Source organism: Mercenaria mercenaria, chromosome 2 (genome assembly GCF_021730395.1).
Source record: "Mercenaria mercenaria strain notata chromosome 2, MADL_Memer_1, whole genome shotgun sequence".
Taxonomy (NCBI): Eukaryota; Metazoa; Mollusca; class Bivalvia; order Venerida; family Veneridae; genus Mercenaria; species Mercenaria mercenaria.
In genome coordinates this window covers 81,554,775-81,566,788 of record NC_069362.1, presented here as the reverse complement: position 1 = coordinate 81,566,788, position 12,014 = coordinate 81,554,775, and the positions used below count along the sequence as shown (strand labels likewise).

Here is a 12,014-nt window from a genome sequence, read left to right as displayed (position 1 = left end):
ATCAAAGTTTCATCCAGTTACATTTTGTACCAATATAAAAACATAAAATAATACATAATATACAAGCAAATGGCTATTTTATACAGAATTACGAGAGACTTTATCATTCTCTTGTACTATAACATGTAACAATTATATGTTGCATTTCTTGGTAGCATTGGGTCAATGACATGTTACCTAACATACAAATTACATACCTGTGTACTGGGGTCATGTGATCTCCATCTCTGGCTTCCATGTCTGCCCCTTTGTCCAGTAACTGATTCACAATGTTTATCTGTCCACCAATCACAGCCATATGCAGTGGGGTATAGTTTGTGTTCTGGAAACAATTTTTAAATACATATTACCAAAATTAGTGGTTTGGTCTTTTTATTCAAAAGTTTGCTCCAGGGCAGTTTTGTACATGAAAACTGGATTGTTACAACTGTTATTAAGTTTAGTAACAAAATGACCATGCATTCTATATAGAATTACAAGAAACTGTATCATTCTTTCATACAATAATAAGTCACAATCATGTACTGTAATCAGTTTCTTAGTAATATTGAAATGATTGTTGCCAAGCACCAAAATCTACATATTTATCATTTGATTACAGTAGTTCTATTTGTCTTGAAATATCTGTTGATTCATTCATCTTGAAAAGAGGGGTAAATTCAAAAAATACATAAAATATTATTATGACTGTATACATGCTGATTGAACAATATACAAAATGCAGCAGATAATAAAGATATTTGTTAGTATTATATCTAAATGGAACCTGCGACCAATATCAACCCCTCACAGACAAAAATAATTTTAAAAGTTATTTTGACAACAGATGTAGTGTTACCATTAGCAATAAATACAAAGCTTTACAATATCACAAAGACTCAAGGTTCCTACAGGCAAGACAGGCTGTTCACCCAGGATAGTCTGAGTTACTCCCCTTTGTTATTTCCATGTCAATCAATATAATAAGTATTCTTTCAAAACCAAAGTTACTTTGATAAAAAGTATGGGTAGATTAAACTTTAAAAAGTCTTAGACTAAACCCTTAAATGATTTTTTGCTATGCTAATAGTATGTTTATATCGTATATACATTTTGTATGCAAGAATTGCTTGCCTATTTCACATTTTTCTAACAGGTCAGGGGCAAGCAAGACCTAACATGCACCACAATCTCAGTAGGTACAAACTGTGTGAGAATAGAAAATGTTCCCATTTAAAAAGCTCTTTTGAATGATATATGATATCAATTTGTTTCCATTGAAACCATTTATTTTCTGGAATGACAACCATATAGATGGTAATCCATCACATCTTACCACCTCTCAGCCTCAACCCGCAAGTGTCTGTGAAAAAAAGTAATATTCTGTTGATTTTGCTGCCTGGGGTAGGATGATAGTGCATGAAAAAAATCCTTCTGAGAATTAGAAAACTTATTATTCACATTTAATTGACAGGTATAATTTAGATAAATGTATCATTTCACTCTTAGATGACAAAGAATCTGATGTTTATTTTCATGAATTCGCTGACCTGACCTAAGTAAGCCGCATAATAATATTTGTAATTGTTTACTACTACCAAAATTCATACAAATTATCTTTTTAAGTTTGATGACTTTTACCACTAATTAACCTTTACCCTGCTAAAATTCTAAAATGGAGTGGCCCATCATTTTAATTTGGGCTGTACCACTTATTATGCAAATGAGTGTTCACTGAAAATTTACTGAAAAATGGACCTGCATGCTGATCTTGGTCGGCACTGGTTGCAAAAGTAGAAACACTTGCTGCCAGCAGACTAAGGGTTAACAAGAGCTGTCTGTGAGACAGCATGCTCGACTTTTCTCAGTGCTGGACTCTGAATTAGAGCTTTGCCAGTAAAAGGGGCATAATTCTGTCAAAATTCAGAGCAAAGTTATGGGGATTGTTTTTCCTGGTGTAGCATTTGATAGTAAATAACTATCTTAAGTTTCAAGTCAATAGCTTTGAAAGTAACAGAGATACGTATTGGATGTTATATAAAACTTTAACCAAAACTATTCTAAGTTAAAAAGAGGCATAACTACGTCAAAATTCAAATCAGAGTGATGGGGATTGTTTTTCCTTGTGTAGACTTTGATAGTTAATAACTAATTTAAGTTTCAAGTCAATAGCTTTGATAGTAACAGAGATATTTGACTTTATCAAAAAACTTTAACCAATGGCTATGCCGAAGCCGATGCTGGGGGGAGTGAAATAGCTCTACTTTTTCTTCAAAAAGTCGAGCTAAAAAGGATAATTAGGTTTTGGTTGGACATATAACTTCATCTAAAAGATAATATTTTTGTGATATCATAACATATCATGTAAAAAACAACAACAAGCAAACAAAGAAATCACTTCTGCAAATAATGTTACATGTACTAATAAACTTTGATAATGTGGCAGTTGACCTCAATACAATCGCCACTGTTTATTTTCCAATACAGGTAAATCCGATACTTGCTTTATAATGGATCTATGACAGATTATCTTTATACACCCCTGGACTTAATGCCACATTATCAAAGCTTATTAGTACCGGTATATTACAACAACATTAAAACATATAGTGCGTATTTTCTGACCTGGCGAAGATATTTTTAGTACAGGCTTTACCATTAAAATCAATAGGTAACTTGGTGCTTATCGGATTTATCCGACGTAATAAAACGAAATCTAATGATATAACCGATTACCCTAAACTCAATGATAGAATGGCCCATTTATGACCTTTCTATAAATATCTCCGCCAGGTCAGAAAATATGCACTATAACTATGCACAATGTACATCCCTCAATACCGTTTGGTACATAATATTATGGCTGCTATAGCAAGATGCCTTGTTGTTTGTAAACATCCAGTGGCACAATGTCTATTCAGCTAACTGTACTATATATGTGGACCTGACATCATTCATTCTAGAAAAACTGTCACATAATTCGTATTTCCTTGTGAAGATAATTTATTCAAAGAAAACTGTTGGTATTTGTTTTCTAGATCAAATATGCTTTGGTTGTAAAATCAAAAAGACATTGTGTCTGCTTGATTTGCATTGACAGCCATGATTTAAGTTGTACAAAATGAGTCAAACTGGAAGGTAGTCTTAATTTATTTTGGATGCAATCATGAACTATTCTCATCTACTGGTCCAGTGCCTAAATCCGGACACTTTTGGTGGGTTTTTACAGTAACTTTGCATTATGAAACCACACATGCATAAGATTTTAACTGTATAATTTTAGGTTCTTTATAAATCTCTATGCAAAACAACAAAATCATATATTGCTGATTTCATCATAAAAATGTCATCCGAATTGGGCCAGTAAAAGCTGTCAAAATTGACCTTCAGAGTGCTTAAATATTCGGACACTATTTGGGTATAAAATGCAACGAATATGTGCACCCAAAAATAACAATAAGCATGACTTTGTTTAAAATAAAGCAGTCAAATACAGTCCTGTAAAAATATACAAAAATCTCCGTCCAAATAAAATTTTATTACCTGTTCATCACGTGATCATATGGACTAGTTTCTAACTTACAATAATATAATAAAATTTATCTGAGCAAAAATTAATGTTTAAAATTATTCTTTCTTACATGTAGATTCTGTCGCTGTCGTTATACATTTTGACACAACTACGGGGATCATTATAATGACACTGCGCCGATTTTATCTAATGAATTGCTTCCCTTGTCTGCAAAATGCTGGCATTTTTTCTCTTTTGTATTAATTGATATGTAACAGAAATTGGTTAAATCTTTTAAATAAATACTAGGGTAGTACAGAATTCTAAAACATGTTTTTACATCAGTTTTGATCAGCAAACAAAAAGAGTCATCTGCAATAGGCAGAATATTTTTCTTATTTAATCAGTACCTCGTCGCGCCTCAAATAATTGGCGCGCGCTATATGACGTCATCCCCCAACACACACAATGTTAAGTTTATGCGGTGCGGATATTTGAAGGTAGTTTTCTCTTGAAAAGCTTACATTCATACACTATTGTTGACAGCTGGTCATCAAAGTTTTCGTTTGCGTCGATCCTGTTCATTTCAGTAAAATATCATGATTGTAAAGCATTTTTAAACGGTGTCCGAATAATTAAGCACTGTCCGGATTTAGGCACTGAACCAGTAATAATAAGTTGAAGTCTTTTAATATTTTGAATATGCATTTACAAATGTAAATCAGCAGCTTGCTGAAGATATTTTCTCAAATGTTTGCATGCATAACCAGCTCCGAATAGAATAAAGACACAGAAGCAGACATAGCACATGATTTTATTGTTTATTTATGGTTTATCTTCTTCTTCTTCTTGGCGTTCACCGCCTACACCATCACCCCTGATCCAGCAATGAAGGATGCCGTCTTCTTCAGGTCCTCTATCTTGCCGTGCACTTTTCATTGGGGTGCTGTTTGGCCGCACACTTTTCCTTTGGTTTTCCAGACGTGGACATCTCTGCAGAATGTACTCAGCAGTTTGCTGTTCCAGGCCACAAGGGCACATCGGAGAAGGAGACAATTTAAGCTTTGTGCACATATCAGCATTTAACCTATTATGTCCTGTGCGGAGCCTAAAGATGATGACTTGTTCCCATCTGTCTAGTAGGTGGTAGTCATCCTTGGTTGGCCTTGGCTTTGTCAGTACCTTGATCACTGTCACCTTCTCCTTGTGAGTAATGGCATTTTGTGGCTGGTTATCTGTAGCTCCAAGCTTGGCTAATCTGTCTGTATTCTCATTTCCAGGTACACCACAGTGTGCAGGTATCAATTGTAAGGACACAACTCTTGATTTGCATAGGCTGAACAGTGCCCTGGAGATGGATGTTTGTTTGGAATTTTCCAAAGCTTGGAGAACTGACAGAGCATCTGTGAAGATATTAACAATGTTGGGGCAGTTCTCTATGTTTTATCAATTACAATTAAAACACCATACTGTTATCTATACAAAAGTACATTACCACTTTAACTCTTACCCTGCTAAATTTCTATAATGAACTTGTCCATCTTTCAATTTGGACAATTAAATACCATTAACTGTTAAAAGGGGTTATTACCAAAATGATACTGACTGAATGGTGAACAGTGCAGATAATGATCAGACTGCATGGATGTGCAGGCTGATCATGATCTACCCTGGTCGCAAAGGCAGAATCAGTGATGTCCAGCATGATAAGGGTTAAGCACAGTTATAAGAGACAATATGATATCACAGACATAATATCATACAACTCAATCAAATATAGAGCATGTTTTACAAGCAGGCATGTTTATTATTAGCTTATTATTTCTGCCTCTTCCATTTACATGCTTACAATATAAAACATGATATATACATAACAAAACACAAGTAAATGGCCATTCAAATTTGAACTACAAGAGACTATGCATATGTTTATATAAACATATTCTTTCATATTTTGCTATATCTCATCTATTACTCATATCACATGTTTCATTTATGATCAAATGAGCATCACTGCATGGCAGTCAATGCAAGTGACCCAACAAGCAATGTAGACCAAAATCAGCAAGCACGCCCAAGTCACCAGGAACAAATCCACAACATCCTCGCACCCAGCACACTGCAATTGGTGTAGCTGATAAGAGAATACTGCAGTCCCCCAGCAGACCACCTGGAGGTGCTAGACGACCAAATCCACATTACTCACAAAGCCCCAAACCTTGGCCGACACACGGCAGTACTCCCAACTTTATCACCATATTTATCAAATAATTTATTATTTATATTACAGTAAAAGTCAAGACATGTCTGTTAGTCAAAACACAATGATTGTGTCCTAAAATTCCTAAAAACAAGAGCTCATAGAACACAAAATGCCCCCCTTGAAGCATTCAGTAATCTTTTTTATTTTTCAAGTTATCGTCCGGACTCAGTTTAACTGTTTTGGGTCACTGTGACCTTGACCTTTGATCTACTGATCTCAAAACCAATAGGAGTCATCTGCTGGTCATGATCAACCTCCTAATTAAGTTTCATGATCCTTGCATTATCATCTGTAAACCGATTGTTTTACAGACCATGTGACCAACCGACCGACATCTGCAAAACAATATACCCCTCCTTCTTCGAAGCGGGGCATAAATATAGGTTATAAGACACTGAACCAGGTTAGATAGGTGCATTAGATGTTACATATTTTAATGTAATTCATCATTAAAAAGTTGTGGTAGTTTATTAATTAAAAAAGGTATGGTATGTGTCATTTTCTGTGTTCACCTGAAGCTTGAGAATTAATGACTTAATTAGTGTGAAGTGACATAAAGTGACTAATCAATAACTAACATGATTGTGAAGCCGACTGAAAATATTTCTTAGGAATTTGTTTTCAAAACAATTTGCTTATGAAAAACTACTGCTGTTTCCCATACTTTTTTTCTCCTTAATTCCAATAAACAATGATCAAACTTTAGGTTGGTCCTCATTTTACCATGTGAAGTATTCTAAATAATTTTGAAATGTTGTTTTAAATAGGTCTCAATTGGTCAAGCAACTTCTTTTTTTTTTTGTATGTTTGAAAGAAACACTCCCTTGGTTTACAGTTAAAGTAACTTTCAAATGACAGTTTTCAAAGTAAAAGGTCTGAGTGCTTTATTTTTCACAATTTGTCAAATATCAATTGGAGTTCTTACATTGCTGCATATTTTAAGGTCATTAAAATAAGTCTATTGTCAAAATTAACCATAATCCAGACAGTAGCACTGAATGTTTAACACTAAATACACTGGATGCAATAGATTCCAGTCAACATTTATACCACCCATGTAACAGCTACTGCTTCCAGAGAAATAAAGTTATGCTGTCACTTCTGATTCACCAAATATGCAGAATTACCTTAAGAGTTATGACTGACTAAACTTATATGCATTGATCAAACAATTTTCATGTGACTTACTATGTATTAGTTAATATCCAGAAAAAAAATTCTTATGTGATTACACTGATATCAATCACCTAAAATATCAAATATATACTACACCTGTATAGCACGCTGAAGATATAAAAGTTCAGTTAATGATTAGATAATCTATAGGATATTTTGCAATAATGTTGTTTTTTTCAGATTCACTATATGGTGAGATATACTCATAAAAATAAATATGAACAAAGGTGGTATTCAATTCATGATACAAAACTTTTGTAACTGTAAATAAAAAGGAAACAGAGCAGAGATAAACAACATTTTTCTGGTTCATATCATACTTAACAGACCATCTAACATCCCTAACTGTTCTAACGTACAAAGTATAAATATATGACCTCACTTTAGTGACTATGAATCATCATAACTTTGGGTACCATTTTTTCAATATTTTAATTTGTATATGTATGTGCAACCAGTATACATAGATATGATGTCTAATCAAACCCATTTTATGTGTTCTTTCATAAAAGAATACTAAAAGAGGCTTGGTTTGTTTTTTTAATATATCATTTTTCCTTTCTATTGTAAGTCTTGGTCATTTTTTCAATTTTTTTAACACATTGATGGTATCTGGTTTAAAGAGGAATGTTAACCCTGACCCCATTTTTCTTTTTGCTTACTGCATTTATGCAGCACTATATAAAAAATACAAAATATTACTTTACAGGAAGTCATTCATACTTTTTTGGAAAACTTTTTTTTTCTCAAAAAAATGATAAAATGTGAATTCTGTGAAAGTGACTGGTGGTATAAACTTAATGATATACAAACTTTGCAAGTTATTAAACTTATTGTTAAGAGGGGAGAAAACTATTGTTACACTTTTGGAACAATAGTGGAAATCAATATTTTGTTTGTTTTTTACACTTCTATCAGTTATCACTCTCTGTACCACTTTCAGTGTCATGTTCATGTATACATTCTATCTGCATTTTATAGAAATTAACATGATGAAATATTTCTCCCCAATAGTGGGCAAGTAGCCTTAAAGAGGATCAAAGATTTTTTTGTAATTAATAAATAAATTTTAAAAAAACACTTTAAAAAACAAGATCTTTCAAATTAAAAATTTTTCACAAGACACTATTCAGGAGTATTGAAGGAACTCACAGTTTTACACTTACTACAGAGTTCTACTTTCTCTTTAATCTTCATGTTCATTATGGGGACTCAATGGTTCAGTTGTACAATGCCGGACCACAAAACCAGTTTCATAATTTCAGTTTAGAAGCCACATGTGCATTGGTGTTTTATACCTGGCATGCTAATGAACCAGTGAAACTTCTAAACTGGAGCACCTGGTGTTTGTTAGGGAGACAATCAAAATCCCCTTGATCAAAATCCCCTCCACTGAAAAATGACAGGGTGTTACAAAATCCCCTTCATACTTTTGCAGGGGGTATCATAATCCCCTCTGTGATTTTTACTTCTTTCATCAAGTTCAAATACAACTATATACAACTTAAAAGTCTACTGCATAAAGCACGTAAATACAATGCCTTTAGCGAACATAATATAATTTGGAGCACTGATATCTATATATCTATAATGTTAATCACAGAGGGGATTATGATACCCCCTGCAAATGTGCGAAGGGGATTTTGTAACACCCAGTCATTTTTCAGTGGAGGGGATTTTGATCAAGGGGATTTTGATATACACTCGTTTGTTACACTATCCTTGAAAACCTAAGAATGACTAACACTGTTTCTGGAGGAGTAAACCATAATGGGCAATTAGTGGCAACAATAAATTAACTTAGATATTCATAGTTTTGTTCAAAGACTATTCCTGGAGCTACTCAAATTTTCTTTGTTTCTCAAACCAGACAATAGGACCAGAGCCAAGTAGAACTCAATCAAATATATTGAAAATAAATTATCAAATATAAGAAACAAAGATACTCTAGTCTATAGAGCATTCATTATCCTTTGTGGTCAATTAATTCTTGTAAAAAAGCACTTAAGAAAATCTTTCACAGGTGTTTTACCTAACACCTCAATATTTAACAAGTTTGTTATCAGTGTTCAATTTGTTTTGTGATTATAGGAATAAATCAACAGATTAAATGGTTTGGAGAGTCAGGATAAAGCAGACAGGGTATAAATGTAAATAAACATTGATGTAACTACAAATGTATTTCTAAACCAATCAGCTAAAATAAACAAGACAAGGAAATATTTTACAGGTAACATTTGCCAATATTCAAAGAAACAGAAGAGATACATTTCCAGGAGTAAAACCTTTTCTACGCAGCAACAAATTCTAATGATGAAAGAGACTACCTGACTAAAAGAAGATTCTTAAATCATACTGACAAATTGGATGCACTGCAACCAAATTGAATGACATCATTCAGGTGAAATTAAATAAAGTACTTGTGTATTTTACAAAGCATCTGCAGATGAAATTCTCCTTTTTTCCTTTTGCTGCTGGGTTTTGAGTCACACTTTTAATTTAATTTCCAGCTTTTGATGGTGCCCCTTCATATATTGTTTAAGACACAGGCTGGCACCTGGGTAGAACCACTGGCCTTCTGTAAGCCAGCTGGCTCACTGACTCATATGAAGAATTCAACACCCCAAGTGAGGCTACAAACCGACATGGGTGTGGGGCAACTGATTCAACTCTGTAACCATAACTACTCAGCAGCATAGGCTCTCTCCTTTGTAATTTTGCCACAAACAACAATGTCTCTTTATGATAACTGTATCTAACAAGATCTTGATTTGCATAGTATATATTAATACTTACATTCTGCATGTTGATTTCTGCTCCATGTTCAATCAACAGGTCTATAACCTATAAATACATGAAAAATTAATAAAGTTAGTAAGTAAAAGTGCTAAAGTACTGTCATAAACAAGAAGCAATGGTCAAAGAACAAGAAGCACTGGTCATTTACCAGAACCATTGGTCAAGTACTGCCATGAACAATAAACAGTAAGTTAGTGAAGTACAGGTCATTTACAACAAAAAAAGTCTGGATGGCCCTGTAATACTCACCTGATGTAGTTCTTACCCTAGGTAAGCTAGTACAGTACAACCTGCATTAACAGACCACCTGAGGGAAGGGCAAACAGCAGTCTCTTAACACAACTAACATAACTTGTTTTGTAATTACACAAAAAGAAACTGAAGAAGTGGTCTCTAAATACAGGTGGTCTCTTAATAGACATGGTCTCTCGAGCCAGTTTAAATATATCTAATTTGGTGTAGATTTTATAGAGACAAACATTCTGACTCCAGTCATGAACAAGAGCTGTCTCCATAGGATGACACATGCCCCCGATGGCACTTTGAATGAATAGTTATGGCCGATGTTAAAGTTTAGGACCTTTGACCTACGGACCTGGGTCTTGCGCGCGACACGTCGTCTTACTGTGGTACACATTCATGCCCAATAATTTTAAAATCCATGCATGTATGACAAAGATATGGACCGGACACGCCCATCAATGCACTATCATGAAATATGACCTTTAACATCTAGGTGTGACCTTGACCTTTGAGCTACGGACCTGGGTCTTGCGCATGACACGTCGTCTTACTGTGGTACACATTCATGCCAAGTTATTTGAAAATCTATCCATGGATGACAAAGATATAGACCGGACACGAATGCACTATCATGAAAAATGACCTTTAACGTCTAAGTGTGACCTGACTTGACTACGACCTGGTCTTGCGCGTGACATGTCGTCTTACTGTGGTACACATTCATGCCAAGTACTGAAATCATCATGGAGACAAGATATGGACCGGACACGAGCACTATCATGAAAAATGACCTTTAACGTCTAAGTGTGACCTTGACCTTTGAGCTACGGACCTGGGTCTTGCGCGTGACACGTCGTCTTACTGTGGTACACATTCATGCCACGTTATTTGAAAATCCATCCATCGATGACAAAGATATGGACTGGACACGAAAATTGCGGACAGACTGACAGACCGACAGACCGACAGACGGTTCAAAAACTATATGCCTCCCTTCGGGGGCATAAAAAGCAGTGGTCACAACCAAGAAAACTAGTACTTGTTATGAGCATGAAACAATGGTAAAGGACTGGTAATTAACAAGCAATCATGAACAAGGAGCATTACTTACTGGCCATAAACATGAGAAAATGGTCAAGTAAAGGTTGCTTGAAAGAAACTGGAGTAATTTTCAAAGGCAATAAAGAGCCAAACGTTGATCATTTACAAGGAGAATTCAAGTTATCTTCTAAATCAGTAAGTGTGATCTAACTTTGCTTACAAATATGAAGCATTGGTCAAGTATAGGTATCAAATGTGAAGCTGTGATTGATTAAGAGTGGTTCACAGACAAGAAGGTCAACTACAGAAAATGAAGGACATTTGTTCTGTACAAACTCCACTACTGTTTTCTTACCTCCATTTGATAATTCTGTACAGCAAGATGAAGAGCACTGGTTCCCTCATTATCAACATGGTTCAGCACTGCGTTCTTACCAGCTACACCTCTCCATTTCTGAGCTTTAATAACAAAATTGTTTTGATATATTCTTTGCATCAAATGAACAGAAAATAAATTCAGTTAAAAATGTGATTATTTAACCTAAACTTATGACAACATCTTTTTCTTAAAAAGACATTCCCTGGAATTCCATTCCCACAGTGGAAACTAGGATGAGGCCTTTCTTTAAAATGATGAAAGTTTTTATCTAGTATGATACCAGTGACAATACTCATTTCGAAAATGACATCTTTAACTATCTTATTTTCTCTAAATTGACATATTTGAAAATGCCTGTCTCTAACATTACAAATATGACAAGAGATCACAGAGCAATCTTGGCGCCCACCATTGAGTCATTTTTGAATGTTTCAAATTTCAAGACTAGCTCAAGGTCAAAATCAAGGTCAAATTTCATTTCAGTACACAACACTGTGCATGTGGTCCATGCATGTGGTCCAAATTTGAAATCTGTAGCTTGAGAAATGTGAAATTAGGTCACAAGATCAATTTCAAGGTCAAAGTTCATTTCTGTATACAAAACTATGCATGTGCTTCAAATT

General features: G+C 34.5%; 1 protein-coding gene across 1 annotated transcript in view; it reads right to left on the bottom strand.

Moving 5' to 3' along the window:
* Window positions 1-12,014, bottom strand: part of LOC123564419 (transient receptor potential cation channel subfamily A member 1-like) — a 93,812-nt gene that overhangs the window by 50,548 nt on the left and 31,250 nt on the right. Inside the window, exons 6-8 of the mRNA XM_053526829.1 lie at window positions 11,368-11,471; window positions 9,726-9,773; window positions 198-322 (exon numbers count right to left, since the gene is read on the bottom strand). Coding sequence (XP_053382804.1) covers window positions 198-322; window positions 9,726-9,773; window positions 11,368-11,471 — 277 coding nt within the window. The remainder of the gene's footprint in view (window positions 1-197; window positions 323-9,725; window positions 9,774-11,367; window positions 11,472-12,014) is intronic.